General features: G+C 42.7%; 1 protein-coding gene across 4 annotated transcripts in view; it reads right to left on the bottom strand.

Moving 5' to 3' along the window:
• Positions 1-20,640, bottom strand: part of ARAP2 (ArfGAP with RhoGAP domain, ankyrin repeat and PH domain 2) — a 1,514,823-nt gene that overhangs the window by 394,419 nt on the left and 1,099,764 nt on the right. For all 4 annotated transcript variants that reach the window (XR_013608339.1, XR_013608340.1, XM_078678359.1 and 1 more), the window contains exon 22: positions 17,353-17,458. Coding sequence is in view for 2 of the 4 variants with exons in the window: in XM_078678359.1 (XP_078534485.1) it covers positions 17,353-17,458 (106 nt within the window). In the remaining 2 variants the exon portion in view is untranslated. The remainder of the gene's footprint in view (positions 1-17,352; positions 17,459-20,640) is intronic.

The following is a 20,640-nucleotide window of genomic DNA, read 5'->3' as shown; positions in this document are numbered from 1 at the left end:
TCCTGGGGGTGTAATCTCCTGACCAGGCGGGGGATGGGGTCCTCCTCTCCGACACGGGACATCCCCAGGGACACTCTGAAACCCATCTAGAACTTGGTGGGCCCCCGCTGCCCTGACAGTTTCCCAACAGGAACACTTGCCCTGGAGGCATAAAGAGACATTATTCAGTGCCTCCGGAGAAGAGACAAGGAACCCTCCGCTACTGGGTCTGGCTAGCAAGGACATCATTGTATTAGTTTGACTCCACCCACCCCGATGCGAGAACAGGTTAGACACCTGACACCAAGAACCCGGGAATGAAGTGGTGGACCGAGTAGGCAACTGAACAGTCCTCTGCTCTTAAGCTACCTCCCATTGGCTGCCCTCTCACGCATCACGCACCCTGTGGTGGTGACTCCTCTGATGTGATACAGACACCTTGGTTCTGGTCTCAGTGGGAGGCAGACGCATGTGTTGGGCCCTGTTGGCCTTTAACCATTCATTGGTTTGTTGTGAGTTTTTCCCTCAACAGGTGTAAGCATTACTGTGTAAGCTGTGATAATTGGGGTTGGGTTCCAAGGGATATTTCACTTTCTGACGGACTGCAAGGGTGGAGGGAATCCATTCTAGGGGCTGTCTGTCAATATGCTTGGGATGACTGTTACTATCCCCCCTCCCATTTTATGAATGAAGGTCTAAACTACTTTCTTTGAATTTACAAATTCCCAATTGGCACACAAACGTTATATCGTACATTCATTGTTATAATCATAATGCAATCTTCAGCTGATATGTTCTTTCAATTCTTGGAGTTCATAAGACATTTATTTTGTATATTGAAGATTAGGTCTTCAGAGTAACCAACACGTGTTTTGTGGAGAATGTTGACTTCATCAGGGTCTAGTATTAGGGAAGAACACTCATCCAAACAAGTGATATTCACTATGAAGAGGGTCCCATAAACCCTAGTATTTAGGAAGAACAATCAGCCAAGTAAATGATATTCACGGTGAGGAAGGTCCAATAAACCTAGGTCAAAGTATGGTCAACGTATTCAGGGCTTGCATTTTGGTCATTCTATGCTGTCAGAATAATACCCTAGAATTTCAAATGCCACAGGGGTTCAGAAGAGGTGTACAATTCTCTAGGTGCCATGGCTCAGATTAAATGTATATGCTGGAATGTATATCTGGAATCAACATGCAGAATAAGGGACAATTGCTCTGGGAAGAGATTGATTTATACAAACCTAAACGTGTAGCTTTGAAGGAGACCCACCTAGCATACAAGGATCAGTCCTTATTTAACCACTTGGCTGCTAAGGGGTGTGCATGTAGGTCCATTGACTTTCCATTGAAATCAATGGGCCCTACATGACGAGTTACCCTTGTCATTAGCACTGAAGGGGTTAAACAGCTTGGATATGATATAGTCACTTCTACATTACAATCCACTTCAATACGTGGGGTTGCAATACTCTCTTCAAAAAGATTTTGTGGCTTTGTTCTAAGAATGGCTGAGGACTCTAGGGGAAGAATGTTCCTTACCCAACTCATACATTTAAATTTGTTCTGTGCGTAGTCTATGGTCCTAACATTGAAGACCCAGAAGTATTAGATATACTGTCTATGAACAGTTGGATTGGGCAGGGGAATTCATTGTAATGGGCAATTTTAACTGCATACTTGACAACAGTATAGATATCACTAACTGTACTGCCACCCAGCATTAACGCAGAACTAGGGCATCACTTAAGATTCTGATCCAGTTGCTTGGGCTATGTGACTTGTGGAGCACCCTTTAACCGAATGACCCTGGCTATAACTTCTACTTATGTCCACACAGGCACTACGCCAGAATCGACATGGTCTTTACTAGATGGTCCATGCTGGATAGCATGGAAATGACAATATTCCACAGAATCATCTTGGATCATACCTCAATTTTGTTTTTATTTGGCTCGACTAGAGATAGGCCCAACCATCCCAAGTACTCATTTCCTCTGCATTTTCTGGCTAATGACAACTATATAACTCATGCGTCAAGGCTGCTTAGGTAATTCCTTCAGGCCAATAAGGAAATGGCTGCAACCCATATAATCTTGGACACAATGAAAGCATACCTCTGGGCATCACCCTGCAGTATGTGGCCAAGCAGAACAGAGATGCTTAGGAGGAGACTCACTCTCGTGGCCAATTTATTATACAACTTGAAATATTGCATGCATCTAAAATCTGCCAAGGGCTGGCAGATAAACCGGTGGTCCTTCTGCAACTTGTGGAAAAAAGATCTCTTCTAGGACGTAGGCTGAAAGATCAGGAAGCTGCAGGATATGCTAAAAATAGAAAGCTCCAATATGAATACGGGGAAAAGGTGGGTCGAGTTCTAGCACACCAGAAATCAGACCGACACTCAAAGTGTGTAATACGGGTGACTAAGGATAAGGATGGTAAGTTGCACATTACTTCTATGTCTATTCTGGAAAAATGTGCCTGGTTTTATAAGGAGCTGTACAGTCAGTCACAGGTTATAGATCAGGCTGGATGCTTAGACTATATCCAGCAGTGTAGTTTACCCCTATCTGGGGGAAGATCAGCCGGGCGATATGCAGACCGAGTTTTCTAAGTCCGAGATTGATGTTGCACTAATGGCTTTGCCAACTGGTAAGTAGGCAGGTAAGGATACCATACCCTTGCCATTCTACAAGGTATTTAAAGATACAATAATCGTGGAATTTCTTAAGGAGGCCCAACATGGTAGTCAGACAAAATATCGAAATTAAAATATCGATATACAATAATATCGATGTTTTAATATCGATGGTATAGAATATCGATGTGCCAAAATATCGACAGACAGAATATCGAGATTAAGGTATGTATGTTAGTAATATCGAAATTTTGTTGTTTAGTGTTATGTATTTTATTTTGTTGTTTATATGTTTGCTAAATATGTTTAGAAATGTATGTTTGAAAATTAGTAATTTTGTTAACATTTTGCGTTTTAGTATTAGAGCGGGTTGTGGGTTTATAGGGGAATAGGGTGGGAAGTAATTTAATAATAATTAATTAATTAATATATGTTTGTAAATATTTTTAATTAATAATTAATTGGTAATAAATTAATATTAATTAGTTAATTAATTAATATATGTTTGTAAACATTTTTAAATCATAATTAATTGGTAATTAATTAATTAATATAAATTTGTACATATTGTTATTTAATAATTAATTGGTAATTAATTAATATTAATTAGTTAATTAATTAATATAATTTTGTACATATTTTTAATTAATAATTATTTTTGTAAATAAGTATTATTAATTAGTTAATTACATTAATTAGATCAATTTTTTAATATATATAATTTTTGTTTATTGTTAATTAATTATTTGGGAAAAATTAATATTAATTAGTAAATTAAATAAATTATAGCTAATGTGCTAATATATTTACTTTATTGTTATTGTTAATTAATAATTAATTGGTAATTAAATAATGTTAATTCATTTTGGGTAAAGGAGTATTTTTAGGGTTCAGGGTCAGTTTTCAGTTCTTGGGTAAAGGGGTATTTTTGGGGTTCAGGGTCAGTTTTCAGTTCTTGGGTAAAGGGGTATTTTTAGGGTTCAGGGTCAGTTTTCAGTTTTTGGGTAAAGGGGTATTTTTAGGGTTCAGGGTCAGTTTTCAGTTCTTGGGTAAAGGGGTATTTTTGGGGTTCAGGGTCAGTTTTCAGTTTTTGGGTAAAGGGGTATTTTTAGGGTTCAGGGTCAGTTTTCAGTTTTTGGGTAAAGGGGTATTTTTAGGGTTCAGGGTCAGTTTTCAGTTTTTGGGTAAAGGGGTATTTTTAGGGTTCAGGGTCAGTTTTCAGTTTTTGGGTAAAGGGGTATTTTTAGGGTTCGGGGTCAGTTTTCAGTTCTTGGGTAAAGGGGTATTTTTAGGGTTCAGGGTCAGTTTGGGGTTTTTGGGGTACAGGGGTATTTTTAGGGTTCAGGGTCAGTTTTGTGTTTTTGGGGTACAGGCGTAAAGGGTAAAAATAAAATAAATTTAAATTTAATTTAAATCAATTAAATGAAATTAAAAAAAATAAAATTACATTAAATTATTAAATTTTTTATTTATTTTAAATGTATATGTATTACTTTTAATTTTTTAATTATGTTTTAATGTTTTTATTCATATTTGTTAAATTATATGTATTTTTAAATTATTTTTACATTATTATTAATACGTTTAAAAAAACGATATTTTTAATTTCGATATTTTTGTACTACGATATTATTTTTTCGATATTTTTGTACTTACCTTTATGAAGATAGGATCCCGATATTATTGTCCTCGATATTTTTGTTGCGATATTTTTGTATTGCGATATTTTTGTGGTCGATATTATGTCATAGATTCGCCCAACATATCTATATAGGTGGGGCTGCTACAGAAACATGGAACTCCAGCAACATTATTGCATTCCTAAAAAAGGATAAGTCATCTGAGGATATGGGGTCACATAGTCCCATCTCACCGATTAACACAGATGCAAAATGGCTTGCTAAAGCTTTGGCCATGCATCTGGCCCCTGTAATCTCATCCCTAGTCTCTTCACAATAACATGGATTTGTTAAGGAAGAGCTTCTACTAGTCATAATAACACGGCGATTGCTGCTTTTGATGTTGTGGGGAGGCTCAACAATAATATGGGTGTGAACCTATTAGATGTAGAAAAAGCCTTCAACCATGTTGCATGGGACTGTATGTCGACATACTGCGTACTTTTGGCATAAGCGTAAGATTTACTAATCTGGCCAACGCTTTATATAAAACACCCAGGGTGAGGGTAGTCCTTGCAGGGAACTGCTCCACTCAATTTCAGATACGTAGAGGCACTTGACAAGGGTGCCTGCTCTCTCCCATTTTGTTCTCTATGTATATAGAGCCCTATTTACAGTCCCTCCTTAGGAACACTGGTATCCAACCTTTGATTGTCAGGGGGCAACAATTGAAACTGACTGAATACGTCCATGGTGTGGAAGCATTTCCTCTAATCCCTTAATACCAATTAAACATGTCATCAATGACGCTGCCAGGTTTGGCAAGGTATCTGGATACAATCTTATATCTAAAACTCAGGCTCTCTGAATTTTAAACCAGATTCCCCAATCCCAGGGGTAACTACGACTGCAGCCTATCCGGGTATTAAGCTATATCCAGATATTTTTAATATTAAATTGAATTATGAACCTATGATTTCTACTGTAATAACCCAACTTAAATCCTGGAATAAGCTACCACTCACTATTATTGGCCATACTAACATAATCAAGATGACTATTCTTCCCAAATTTCTCTATTTGTTCAGGGCCATTCCAGTGAGGGTCCCAGCCTCCTTTTTTAGGCTCCTGGAGGTTGCCATCGGATAATTTTTATGGGGCTACAGACATGCAATGCGAGCTATTCGATTCATGAAGCTCCAGTATAAGAAGGGTGGGCTCTCATTCTCCAAGCTATATTTCTGGGTGGCCTTTACTGGTCTCCTGCGCAGCATATTTAACTTGTCTGTTCCCGGTCCATCATCCTTTTTATATCAATTAACTGCGGGGGCAGAGGACAGGCTTTTACTTTATTGATATGGGGACCCTATTATCATAAAGGTATACATTTTAAGGTTCTGCAGGATATTGTTTATATATGGAAGGATATTTTCTCTAAATATTCCATAACATTTCTAAATAGAGACACACTACTGTGGGATAATCTTGCCTTTCCCTCGGTTTCTCAGGAACCATACCGCAGGGCCTGGGCATGGTGCAGCGTTGTAACTATGGGTGATATTTTCGACATGAATTGTTTTAGATCGTTCTCTGGACGGCAAGAATCCAACGGGCTCCCATGAGACCTCTTCTTTAAGTATTTACATGTGAGGGACTATTTCAGGTCAGGATGCCAATACACACTGGATATCGAAGGCTCAGAAATCTTGTGGTATAGATCAGGCATAAAACTCTCTATCAGCATGGTCTACCAGGGGCTCTCCTGTTACAAAATAGAAGATAGAGTGATGCTGGCAGCTAAGTGAAGCCAACTGCTTTCAGCAGGGATCTCGGCCACAGAGATTCAGCGGTCTTTAGAGATATCAGATATTAGATATCAGACACTCTGATAGCCTGAAGCTGCAACAGCTGCGCACTTTATGCCTGCTGTATTATACCCCAGGTAAAATATACAAATGGGGAACAAATGCTACCACTGATAAGATTAAATGCCCTAAATGCCACTATCTATGTACTGCAATGAGCGTATGTATGACTAACTTTGACCTGAAATAAACTTTTAAAAAGGTAGGTTCTAGCTTGAGACAAATCCCCTTCATAGCCATATTGTGCCTTGGAAAAAGAATCAGCCTACTGCTTTGAAAAGCTTTGAAAGCAGCCATCAAGTGTAAACATGAAGCTTGTTTAACTTAGGGTTATGATAAAAAAAGAATGCCCTTGAAGGCAGCTATCTCTTATTAAAGTTTTCCCCATGGTTGAAGGCATTATGGTCAAGGTCATGACTTCTAGAGAGGAGAGAGCAGATAAAAAAATATAGAGACAGGGAATTCATTATTTCCTTAAGTATATTCTTCAAAGGATAGTAATCTGTATTATGGCAGAGTTAACAATGGTTGTGGTATGATAAAAGGAGACCCTATCCAGTACACATCTATAGCTAAGACTCTGCCGAAAAGTCAAGGTAGCTAATGTTTGTGGGTTGGCATTTATTGTACAGTGCCCTGATGTACTTTAGAGACTGCTTAATGCTATAGAAAACAAACTAAATAAATAAAGTTTATCTCCGGACATCTGAGAGACCTTCACTGGCTCCCCGTCAACAAAAGAATCACCTTCCGCCTCCTCACCCACGCACACAAAGCCCTACACGACCAAGGCCCGAGCTACCTCAACAGCCGGATCAACTTCTACGCTCCCAAACGCCACCTCCGTTCAGCCAACCACGCCCTCGCCGCCGTCCCCCGCATCCGAAGAGCAACTACAGGAGGAAGGTCCTTCTCCTACCTGGCCGCCAAGACCTGGAACTCCCTCCCGACCGACCTGCGCCTGACCCAAGACCACCTCTCCTTCAGGAAGAAGCTGAAGACCTGGCTGTTCGAGCAGTAGCGGCACCCCCCCCTCCCCTAAGCGCCTTGAGACCCTACGGGTATGTAGCGCGCTCTATAAGTGTCATTGATTGATTGATTGATTGATTGAACCCTGTATTTAAAAAAAATGTGAACCCCTACGATTAAATACATAAATACGAAAGTCAAATGGGTGAAAAGTCACAAAGTACTTTCCTTTTATTTATGTAAACATGATAGCATATTGAAAGAAATCAACAGAGAAAAGGAAACTTTCCAATGTTGGTGTTAGAGATGTGACTCTAAAAGCATTCCTGTGAAACCACCAAAGAGGTAGGGCCTCTGTAAGTGAGGGTGCACCATATTACCTATGACAGAGATTTCGGAGTTTTAGAAATTCATATATACACTGTTACTTAATGAAGAATAACCGAAATCAGCAGGCAACAATATATTTCAGCCTCAAGAAAGACCCAGGGTGACACGCTATACAGGTTGAAACACATGTTGGCTGAACTTTGTAAAACTCTTATCCAAAACTTTTACCTGAAGTGAATAAATGAACAATGTACTTCAACACAACAAGCATTGTGTGCTGTGCTCTGTATGATAAAAATAACGTTTCTATTTGATATAGACTAGCATATTGACAGATTTCGGGGTGAACAGACCTACAACTCCACTGATCTCAATAATACACCTAATAATTTATACAGAATCAATATCCTGAGCCATAAACGCTAAAACTAGACAAGATACAGTTAGAAGGGGGCAATGATAACCTGATTATTTAACTGGAATGAAATTAAGGCCCAGGGTCACCAATGGTGAACGTCAGAATCTACCTTGTCTTGACATCCCCGTGTCACAAAAATGACCTCTGGATATGACATCCTGCTCTCTTTCAGGTGACATTTATTTTATTTATTTATTTATTATGCATCTTGTATCGCGCAAACTAAAACCCAAAGGTGTCAAGGCGCCTAACAAAAAAGATCAGAAGTGCGGGGCACATCTACTCATAAGCTTGTACAAAGAGGCGAGTTTTAAGGGCAGATCTAAAAGTCTGAAGGGAGGGGAGGGACCTAAGTTCTAATGGAAGATCATTCCACCATTTAGGGGCCAGATGGGAGAAAGCCCTACCACCCCATCTGGTTTTCCTAATACGCGGGACGCGAAGAAGAAGATGGTTAGAGGAGCGGAGGTTTCTGCCAGGATTATAATAGGACAGGATGGATCCAATGCCTGTAGGGCTACTTTTCGCCAACGCCTTGTAGACCATACACATGGATTTAAAGACTATCCGCTCCTTGACCGGAAGCCAGTGAAGCTGCTTCCTTGCCAGCGTGGCCGAGGAGCGGCGGGGAAGATCAAGGACAAATCTGGCTGCCGCGTTCTGGACTACCTGCAAGCGCTGCAGCTGACTCTTATTCAGTCCAGCATACAGCGCATTGCAGTAGTCCAGACGGGAACCCAAAAAGGCGACAGCCAGTTGCCTTCTTGCCTGCACGGAGAGGTAGTTCCTAATTTTCCTCAGTATGTGAATTATGCCCCAACAGGTGGAAACAGTCCTATTGACCTGTTGGCACATACCAAGGATGGGATCAATCATAACCCCGAGATTTTTGGCCACGGAAGTAGGTTTGGGGCAGGCACCCAATGAATCCGGCCACCACTCCACGGACCAGATCTCCTCCTTTCCGCCGAACACCATCACCTCGGTCTTCTCCCCATTCAATTTCAGTGAGTTGTAGATCATCCACTGGCTGACAGCCTCCATGCAAGATCTAAACTTGGAGGCTGTCAGCTCGGTTGACTGGGAGAGAGACACGAGGATCTGGGTGTCATCCGCGTAGGAAACTACCTCCATCCCGAAAGATCTAATGAGTCTGGCAAGGGGGGTCACGTAGATGTTAAAAAGGGTGGGACTAAGCGCCGACCCCTGAGGGACCCCACATTGCACAGACAGGGATGGAGATAGAAATTTTCCCAGCATTACCCTCTGCTCTCTATGTTCGAGGAAGGAGGAGAGCAATCCCAGGGCTGCCCCCCGGACCCCAATCTCACCCAGTCGAGATGTTAAGACATGGGGAGAAAGGGTATCGAAGGCAGCCGTGAGGTCCAGAAGGATCAGGAGGGATGTCCGACCCACATCCACACTCATACGGATAGAATCGAGCACCAGGGTGAGGGCAGACTCGGTGCTGTGTTCCCTCCTGAACCCATGCTGGGAAGGATCCAGACAGCCCGAGTTCTCCACAAAGACAGCAAGATGCCTGTTTAAATGGGCCTCTAACATCTTCGCGGGAGCTGGGAGCAGTGAGATGGGGCGAAAGTTCTTTAAAACCCCTGGATCTAGGGAGGGTTTCTTGAGCAGTGGTTTTACCACCGCATTTTTCCACTGTGGTGGAAAGACACCCTCCCTCATTACCCCATTCATGATGTCAAGCAGGGGGGGTAAGAGAGTTCCTCTACACTGCTTCAGGATCCTAAGAGGGCAGGCATCCAGCGGAGACCCTGACTTAGTATTGTCAAGCAGCGTCTCAAGATCTTGTAGAGAGAGCGGAGGAAAGGATTCCAGACAGCCGGCCGAAGGAAGCTCTGCCAAAGAGGTGTCCAAGACCTCGGTAACCGGTGACTCAGCCATTAGTAGCCTCTGTGCCTCCAAGGAGGCAGAGATGTCCGTTATTTTGGACTGAAAGAAGAGGGCTATGTCATTGCAGAGCTCCTGAGATGAAATAACAGGATCGGGGACCTGAAGAGATGTAAGAGAGTCCACGATCCTGAAAAGCTCTTTGGGAGATGAAAGGGAAGCAGTGAGGGCCGTGAAGTAGTCTTGTTTGGTCCGAATAACTTCCAGCTTGTATCTTTTAAGCAGGGTTTTATGAGCTTCCCTGTCTTTTAAGTCCCAACTAGCATGCCATAGGCGCTCCTGCCTCCTTACTTCCTGTCTAAGGAGTCTTAGCTGTTCAGAGAACCAAGGGGCCGAAGGTCTTTTCCTGGCTGAGTAACAGGACCGAGCCGGTGCTAGTTCGTCTAAGGCCGCCGTAAGAATTTTATCATAATGCGGCACCGCCAAGGGAAGATCCATCTCCCGAGTAGCAGACAGACTAGGAATCCACGGGTCAAAGGAGTGTTCCCCGATGTTCTTGAGATTCCTACGTGCTTCAAAAGAACACGGAGCTTTCCTAGAGATCTCCTGGCTAGGGAAGGCCACGTTAAAAGGAACGGCCAGGTGATCAGACCAGGAAAGGAAAAAAGGATCAGTTACTGACAGTCTCTGGTCATTAGAAAAGATCCCATCGAGCGTATGCCCCGCACGGTGGGTAGGTCCTTTCACCAGTTGGGTGAGACCGCATGCTGTCAGTGCTTCCAGCAAGGCGGAAGTGTCATGCGTCTCCAACAACTCTAAGTGAAAATTAAAATCACCCAGAATCGTTAGATTCTCACGACCAAAATAAGGTTCCAGGAACTGAAGCAGTTTTAGGAAGTTGACAGGAAGGGAAGTGGAGTTTTTTCAGCTAGTGGAGGTGCAGATTAGAAGGTCATAAAGGGTACCTGGCTGAAAGGCTGTTTTTCTTTCTTTTGCTAACTTCACACAACGAAGGACAGAAGAAGCATGATAGTTCAATGTCCATTGCTTTGCATTCCGAGCACTTAGCCCTGGAAGGACTTAGCTCACTATAGATCAGTGGTTGAAATAAGTATGGTGTTGTAGATAGCTGGTGTTAGAAATGGGATCTCTGGTTGGCTAAGGCTTACGCCAAAGCCAGGCAGAGACCAACACTCTAGTCAGGGCAAGGGAGTTACACGCCAAAGATAACCCCAGCTCACCCCTTGGTAACTTGCTACAAGCTGTCAGGCTTATCCCGGAGACAATGTGTAAAGCGTTTGCGCATGCACAAAGCAACAAGATACCAGGCACACCACAAAGGGAACTCCACACAAGGTTATATCAAAAATAGACTTTGTATTCTCATAACACATTAGAATATAATCACATAATATACATTGTGCCACCTGGCACTAGGTAATTTCTACAAGGGATTATGTACACCTGACAGGGCAAACTGGACCACTGTCAGAACCATCACAAAGTGAACTTATTAAATGTAGGACATATCATAAACGTAGTGCACAACCAGTAATCACTGTCAAACTCAGCATCATCCTGTAACATAAACCATATTATGCACAGTATCCCATTTAGGAGTGAAATACATTCTGCGCCAACCTCACCAGCATAAACACATTATGCAATCATCTAATAATTCTAAACGCATTAGACAATACTCTCACCCGCATAACTACATTATGCAGTACCTCATAACATAAACCACAGTAGAGGCATAAAACAGGGTGCGTAAATCATAGTACATGAATCACATTTCCTAGCACCACATAAATCACATTAGGGCCTGGCGCCCTATAAACCTAACAGTCTCCCTGGCCAACTGGCCTTCTCAATGGGGCTCAAATGCCCTCTGTCCAAAATGTCAGGGCTGCTGCCAAGACAACGGAATCCAAAGTTCGCCATTGCGCTGACTTAAACGTTGCAGCTGTCACTAAGTGCTGTACAGCTGTGAGAATCAAATGTGGGACACTGGCACGACTGTGCCTTCTGACCAAAGCAGTGAGAACAAAAGGAGTTAGGTCCTGACGGGACTGAGGGAGGGGCTGGACCATTTAGACTGTAGGAAACAAAGAAGATGCCCGAACCCTCGTATTTTAGTATAGACTTAATCAGATAAAGACCAAGTACAATGTTATGAAACCTGGTATGGTACTTTTATTTATACCTATTATTCTTGTTTTTTTGGATTATTTTTTGAAGACATTTTATCTTTTGGCAGAAATAGATACACATTTACACATTTACACAATATCGTTTTTTTTTTTCGTTTTTTTTGTGGCCAGACGGATCTATTATTGGGAGCCAGACGGAATGGATTAACACAAGACATAATTATATCAAGTTCTCCATTGACGCGAGTACCACTAAAATGACTTTTCTGGATGTAGAGGTAACTTGTAGTGAGGGTCTTCTAAAAACTTCATTACACAAGAAAATGACCGACAAAAATACTATTCTGCACCACAAGAGCTACCATCCCAGGAATTTAAAAGCCAATTTGCCTTACGGGCAATTACTGCGGATACGCAGAAATTGCACGGAGATGAGCGATTATGACCATCAGGCACAGACATTCTGCCAAGAGATGATCCATAGAGGGTACCCTAAGAAACTTTTGAAACACTCTTACAAAAGAGCACGATTTACACCACGGGAGAATTTGTTACAAACAAAAGAAAAGAAAGAACTTGACCGTTTGGTCTGTGTGACCACTTTTGGTCCCGATACACATAAAATAAGACAAACAATTCTAAAAAATTGGCATGTGCTAGAAGGATTGGAATGTCCATTCCCTCGCCCGATCTTTGCGTATAAAAAGAACAGAAGCATTGGTCAGCAAATCGTAAGAGCGAACTTGACGCAGCCTAAACCTAAACATGACATTTTGACTTGTTGGAACATGAAGCCGATCGAAGGTCACCACAGATGTGGCAATTGCGTAGCGTGCTCCAGCACAATTGAGGGAAAAGAATTTGAACATCAGGGAGTCAAGTGGAAACACTCGGGCTTCTCTAATTGTAAGACTAAGAATATGCAATAACATGCCCGTGCCAAAAAATCTATATTGGCAAAACCAACCATCAAGTGAACCTACGCATTAGTCAACATAGGTCCCGGATCAAAGAGAAGGTTCAAACTGCCCCTATGGTAGAGCATTTCACAGAGAAGTCTCACACTGAACATGATTTCAAATGGACAGTGCTCTTCACAATGAGTGCAGTACAGCGCCCAGCGGAGGTCGACAGGGTGTTGCTTCAAAAGGAAGCTTACCTCATTTTGAAATTTAATAGTACATTGACAGGGCTTAACAGCATGTCTGAATTATCAAGGCTCTGATTGTCTGGTCATTCGCAATGGCAATACATGTTACAATAAAATACATGAAAGACATCACCTGTCCCCCCCACATATCTGTTAACATAAATATAAAGACACTTGATTAGTCGCTTTTGATTATCTGAAGACAACCTTAATCCCGAGACCGCGCGCGCCACAAACAGTGAGATTTAATTCCCTTTACGTAGCACTAATGGTCCTTCATCTAGAAGTGAGAGCCAATCACCTTTTGTCGGGCAATAACAACAGGGAACTACATGTCCCATAATGCCTATAGACAAGGAATCGGTGACCTTTATAATAACTAAGATGGCCGCCTCCTTTTGCTTAGCGTCCGAGTGAGAGCCTGATGGTGGAAGCAGCAAGTGAACTTTAAATACGTGCGCATTAAGGTATGGACGCGTTGTCGCCCCTGCTAACCGGCTAGTGTTATAACAGCGGCCGCACACATAATTCATCTCCCCTCACCGGCTCTTCATATTCATTTTTGTTTAGTGTGCAACGAGGTAAGAGGAATAAACGGACACTCTGTGGGCTGCACGAAATGAATTCCTGAATCCAGTTGGTGTTTCAGGTACGTTTCAGCTCAACACATGACACGGGCGGTTACACTAATAGACGCGGCTCTGTGTTTCATTCCGTTTTCCGAGTGCTGATTAGCTTCATCTCTCCAAATAGGTCAACCCACAAAAGCGGAGTGCCACTAAGAGATCGGAAATAGTTTTTGGAATTCAGATACAGACCCGAGGTATGGGGCTAATGTAATGACGATATGTTTTTCTGATTTTTTACTTAAACGATGGCGCAACAACTGTACTCCCTTCTTGATTAGGTTTTTGTCCCAGTGATTGCAATCTCCTCCCTCCACGAGGCACCGGACGGTGTACAATGAGGTAGGTAGAATTAAGGGATATGCCCTAAATTACCTCACGTATTTTAATACACTCAGCGAAAACCGTTGACACAACTCATGCTCCATCTACTTTAGAATTAAAGCTTGAAGCATCGTCCCCCAGGTTTATGAATGAAAATATGCCCTGCCAGAAAGAGACAGGTACTTTCTCTATTAATTTCTCAAATAAGAGAGGTAATCTATTGAGGCAAATAGGTTTTCAACAAAACTTTATTGTTTTTGTGTCCCACACCGACAAATAACAAAGCCCTGATGAGGGTTCGAAAACTTGCTATTCGAACCTGAAACGCGTCGGCACATCTACAAGAGCCAGTTATATCACTGAGTAATTGATTGAAATATTTTGTATTTTGATTCTGCTCTTGGTTTCACATCGCTTTGTCTGTCTACAATATGAATTCATTTGCGAAAAACGATGAACTGCATTTTTAATGTGTATTGTTCTGTGTTATTGTGATACTGTTTTGATTTGGTTGTTTTTGTCAAACTTGTAAGATATTGTGTAAATGTGTATCTATTTCTGCCAAAAGATAAAATTTCTTCAAAAAATAATCCAAAAAACCAAGAATAATAGGTATAAATAAAAGTACCATACCAGGTTTCATAAAATTGTACTTGGTCTTTATCTGATTAAGTCTATACTAAAATACGAGGGTTCGGGCATCTTCTTTGTTTCCTTCTGGTCCAAAGCAGGCAAAAAACGCCACAGCTGCCCGCGCTGGTGCGGCGCAGCTGAAGACAAGCAACTAGACCCTGTGCCCTCGTGGTCTCCATGGGTCTCTGTCAATAACTCTGCCCCCATCGTTGCAGCTGCCTGCGCTCTCGCAGGACAGCTGGGATCAGTCATCAACCCTCGGGCACAACTGCGCCACTGGATCCCCCTGGTGCCTTATGAATAGATGAAGCCCAACGTTGGAGCCACACAGGCTCTAGAAGCAAAACATGCCCCACGTTGAAGGGCGGGCACCAACAATGTGTCCCGTTGCGCCCCTCCCATCAGGGACTCTGGGAATGATATGCCCCCATAGTAGGACCGGCCCGCAACGGCGGGACAGGGCAAGTACCAACACTGTGCCCAGTAAGGCACTACCAGGCATACATTGGAGCCCCCACTCATTGGGACTCTCTGGATGCGGCTCTGGGCTCTCCTCCTTCCCGTCTGGCAGACAACTGCTGCTCCCTGGGCACGGTCAGTACTACACGGGGCTCTCTCCTCACACAAGAGAGCCCCACACTGCCATCAGCGGCCTCAACCGCCACTTCTCCCTTCACCCGGGCCCCCTCCTGGGATCCGGGACGTAAAGGTGGAGCCTGCGAGGGTCCGGACTTCTCCGGTGCTTCCCTCGGGGAACCGGAAGTACTACCCCCCTCCTCCCCCACCCCTCAGGCAGCTTTGCCGGGCTTCCAGCTAGCTGCCTGATCACGGCGGCCTGAGGCTCCTTCCCAGTTGGCGGCAATGCGGGATGGGCACATAATAAAGTGGGGTGACCTCCCGCTATAAAAATACTTCTAACTCTGGGTGGGCACCCGCCATCAGCATCACGGGGGGAATCCCTACGCCGGGGATTCCCTCTCTAACTCCTCAGGGAGCTCAGCACTGCAAAGCCCGCTCGCTACTCCTAATTAGAAATACAGCGCTCACAAGGAGCTAGGGAGGCAGGCAGTCCTTCAGTTCCATGGGGAAAAGCTGGGCCCAGAGAGGCCAGCACACAGGGCCCTCCAGCAGGGAGGCAAGTCCCCATGGTGTTTCCTCCTAGGCCCCAGCAGCGTCAATTGCCTGGGTTAACAGCCCCTACTTTTATACTCCTTTCTTCTTTTTCTATAGGGCAGGGCATGGGGGAACCAGATGCAACTGGTTCAGGGGGGACTTGAAGCACTTTGTTTTCCAAGCACCTCTTCCCCTTTGTTAGGAGGAGGCTCGTCATCAGACACACCACAGGGGAGTGGAGCCAGCATTCACTAGGGCAGGCACCATCCTTTTCAGAGTCAGGGGATTACCCCTCCCACTACTCCCAGCCCAGATGTTCTATTCAGTCCAGCGCTGACTCACCCTGCCCCTCCGGGACACACACACCTCCCAGCCCCTGTCACTCACAAGCCGGACATGCTATTCACATCGGGCAGGCAGACACATAGCACACAGAAATGCCAACTTCTAAAAGTGGCATTTCTAAAATAACAACAATAAATCTGCGCACACCATTGCGAAGCATTTATTATTACAATACCATACATATGAAACTCCGCCACTCTGCTCCTCCCATACCGTGAATTACCACTGACACCCACTGATCAGGGAATCCCCAATGCATTCCAATGGGAGGGCAGGCCTATCTCAGCAATGGAACACAGAAAGCGCACACACTTTACAATGAACCACAGTGCTAAAGTGCCCAAGAGGCCTAAAACCACCAACACCATGTCAGAAATAAGGCGGGGAGAAAGGCAAAACGTTGAGGGATGACCCTGCAAAAACGGCCAAGTCCAACAGCTGGTGATTAGTATTATATGGGAAAGAGATGTGAAAGGGGTGAATGCACAGTGTAACGTCACCTTTGCAGAATCTGGTAGGACACTACTCAAAACTTGATAACCTCCCCAAACATTCAGTTACTTTACGTGTTCAACATACTTGGTCTAATGCAGTTAAATGGGAGCAACAGTACACAGAGATTCATAGTGAAATCCTCCATTAGTTTCCACAATTACGTAGTATAAATATCCTTATGCACATATGATGTTATCTGGCAATCATCAGAGAGCAGTAATCATATCTTTTAAAGGTGAGGATTCTGGCACGTTGTTTTGTTAGTTATTTTTTCCACCAGACAGATTTTGTTGCAAAACTAGTCATCTAATCTGTCCCATGGTTCCTGGCAAGTACAAAACTGAATTTGGCTAAATGAACAGCATACATGTCATGGATTTTGGCTGTATCGCTCAAACAGATTTGTCTCGATGGAATAGGAATTATTCTGCAGTTAAATATGTCTTGCCTCTTTTAACCGTTCAGCAGAAAATTGCACAATGCATGATTTTAGCAGCATAATGCACCAAGGAATGCATTTTTCATGCTGTATTAACATTTTGAACAACACATTAAAATACAGCTTCCAACTTTAACCATTGCTAAAATAAAATGCTGCTAATACAAATCTGTTTACATGATATGGGTAATTTTAATGGCAAATTCAAGTATGACCAACACAAAACTCTTTATGATCCTACATATTCTTGGTAGACCACCTTTAAAAATCGTACTGTAACTGCTGAAATGAAAATAGTTCAGCTCATTCATTTAATGATACAAAACAAAATAAGAGTCTACATTATATTATTCAGCGCATCAAATCTGTAAATGCTTTGTTTTCTGACCTGTATAGGTGCTCAATTAGGGCTGCCAATGTTGCCCTGTTAACCGGAGAAAGGGATTGGATGAGGTTTCCATACTTTTCTACACGACCCTCTTCATCCTGTATATCTGTCAAGAAATTAATAAGAATTGTAAGCACAAAACCATGAAAAAATTAATGATAATATAAAATGTATTCACAATAAAATAACCATGTCTCTCGGAATTTCTGGATGTGGGCATCCCACTGATAAACAACCTCATTAGGTAGCGTCCTATTATGATTTACCAATTTACCAATAGAACTATTATGCATTGGTATAGTCTTTGATCAACAGATGACTGTGTCACTGGATTCAAGCTAGCATGCCTGATAAGGGGTGATGCCCAAAACCGGTCCCAGGATGCTTGTTTCCGGTCCAGGGAGGACCTGGCTTGGCTGGTCGAGCTGGACTGTTCCTGTGAGGCACAGGGTCATGACTGATGGCACGGTGAGCAAAAAAATGCTGGATTTCACCTAGATCTTTTGACTAGAGGTGACTGTTTGATTTGCTCGGCATTCCATCCATCATCTGTGCGTCTTTTGCTTTTAGAAAAGTTGGCATTCTCCTACCTTAGCTGTTACTTGCCTTCTGCCTGTCTCTGAGTACATGTCTGGGGTGGGTGACAGCTAGGCTTTGCGCATTCCCTCTAGACAGCCACACATAAAGGGAGCTTAGGTGTGAATCATGTGCCATCCACATCCTGATAGGCCAGCATGTGCAGGATCAGAGCAAGTAGCTGATACTTACATATGAATAGGCTGTGTACTGTCCACACACAAAAGGCTGCATATCCCTCTCTAGTGATTCTTGAGTTAGGGCAGAAAGGGCAAGCACTATGTGCCCTTCAAAAGCATGTCTTTGTAGTCTCCCCCACTTCAAAGTCACATCTAGGTATAAATACTGCACCTCAGACACCACCGACTATGTACACTACTGGACCTGTGGATATTATGCCAAGATGGATTGCTATGCTGCTGAAAGGGCTGCAACTATGCGGACTGCTACTCTGCTGGACTCCTGCTCTGCTGTGCTGACCTGCGAACCTCTTGCCTGGGAGTGAGAAGAACCTTCATCTCCTTAACCCAGAACCAACATGACTCCAAGGGCCTGCTGGCTTACCTCCTGCTATAAGTCTCAGCGACATAAAAGACTTCTAACTCACCTGCTACAGCACTTGGACTCTGCCGTCTGGGAGTCTTGCCCTTCCAATGGGTGCCAATTCAGTCCTGGAACCTTGGAAATAGGTATAAAGTGCTGCACCAGCTAAAATCCATGTATCAAGGTCATCGCATTGTCAACAGTATGTTTATGGATTTATGTTTATGTTTTTGGATTTATAGGCATATAGCCTCCATTTCTGATCTATCTCTGACTTTGTGCGTCTCGGCGTCAACGCATCACCTACATCCTAAGGATCAAATCCGATACATAGCCAATTGCAAAAAATGATTTGATCCGCACACACTACACACAAGAAATCAGTTCCACCAGGTGAAATAGTTTGCACAATTCTTTATTCTTTGAGTCTTTATTTTCTTCTCTTCAAAGTAGTCAACATGTTTCGTCCTATTGAAGGACTTCATCAGGGCTCATCAATCATCAGTCATGTTCCAATGAGTGTTCCCTCTTCTTAAGTTGAGCAGACCTTTTGGTCCTTCTTCTGTGTCCCTACAATATTGGGATCTTCGAAAGGACGCACTTGTCTTTTTGTGCCCCTATGAGATTCTGTTCCTAATAGGGCAGCTTCAGGAGCTTGGCTTCCTCAGTCCGGAGTCTTTAATCAGGATGGTGTTATAGGAAAGGTTCCTTGTACAGTATACAGTCAGTCAGTCAGTCAGTCAACAAGCTTTATTCGAATTGAATTAACAAATTCATAAAAGCACACATGAAAAAGCGCATATTCACAAGGTAATCACTATTTGTATAATATAGATAAAACGTTAAGTTTAAAAAAAATGTAAAATCAGGTTAAAATTCATTTTTGCACAATTCGAGAGTATTTAGTTATATGCAGCCTGATTCATCAAGCTAAATTGCACTCGCAAAGGGCAAGATTCTCAGAATCTTGCCTTTTGCGAGTGCAATTTTTGCATTTGGGATTCATCATCCCAAATGCAAAATTCGCTATTAAAGAATTCGCACATTTGCGAAGAATTGCATTTAAGGAATCTCTATTTGAGATTCCTTAAATGCAATTCATGAATCATTTTATAATTGCGAAATTGCAATTTTGGGCCGCTATTTACCGAGAAGTCAGACCTCGTGGTAAATAGCAAAAACTTAGAAAAATGCATTTAAATGCATTTTTCTAAGTTGCATGTTACACACACATGTCCTTTAGACATGTGTGTGCGCAACACCAATGTAGATTACATTTCAGGGGTGCTACTGGGTGTCCTTTGGACACCCCTGCACCCTTGAAATCGCATCCTTATTTGCGATTAGCTAATTGCTAATCGCAAATAAGGAATAACTCCCCATGCATTCCTATGGGCCTGTAGGCCCATAGGAATGCATGGGGAGTTATTCCTTTTTTGCGATTAGCAATTTGCTACTCGCAAATAAGGAACATGTAGGAATCGCAATATTTTTTGCAATTCCTACATGAATCCCGTTTTGCTAGTCCTTAATAGCGATTCCTTATGAATCGCTATTAGGGGCTCGCAAAACGGGAGAATGATGAATCAGGCTGATGGTCTTTCTGAACTTCAGGATTGCTCGTTGGAGGGAAGTTACTGTAATAATAGTATACTCGTCTTCTAAAGTTCTTAGCTTATTGTATGCCTCTCTAGATGATCTTAAGCCCCATGAAACAAGGAGGGGTTTTAACAATTTCCTCCTTGGATGAGAATAAAAGGAGCAAAAGAGGATACAATGAATATTCGATTGCATAGAAATATCATCACAAGGGCAAACTCTTTTTTCCCTCGACCAGTCATTACAGTGTGGTAGAGATACAAGACTATAAAATGTTTCAAGCCGGAAAAGAGTAAGGAGCATTCGATGGTAGAACGGTTGTTCTAGCAACAAATATTGTTGAATGCCCTGTTTTGGTGTTACCTCATCATGGTTCAAGACAGTTTTCTTTGCTCTTTGTTCCTTCCATCTTTTAGATTCAAGGTGTTCTTGGAGGGATTTTTTTAGAGTTGATTTTGATAACGACTCCATGGTAGCAGGATTGGAAAAATATTCCGGGTGACCCATTTCAGAAAAAAACTTTTTGACGTAAGTAAGCCATTTAATGTTAATAACTCCATCTGTTGCCAA

Source organism: Lissotriton helveticus, chromosome 2_2 (genome assembly GCF_964261635.1).
Source record: "Lissotriton helveticus chromosome 2_2, aLisHel1.1, whole genome shotgun sequence".
In the NCBI taxonomy this organism is placed as follows: Eukaryota; Metazoa; Chordata; class Amphibia; order Caudata; family Salamandridae; genus Lissotriton; species Lissotriton helveticus.
Note: the sequence above shows the minus strand (reverse complement) of the source record. Positions and strands in the feature narration are given on the sequence as shown.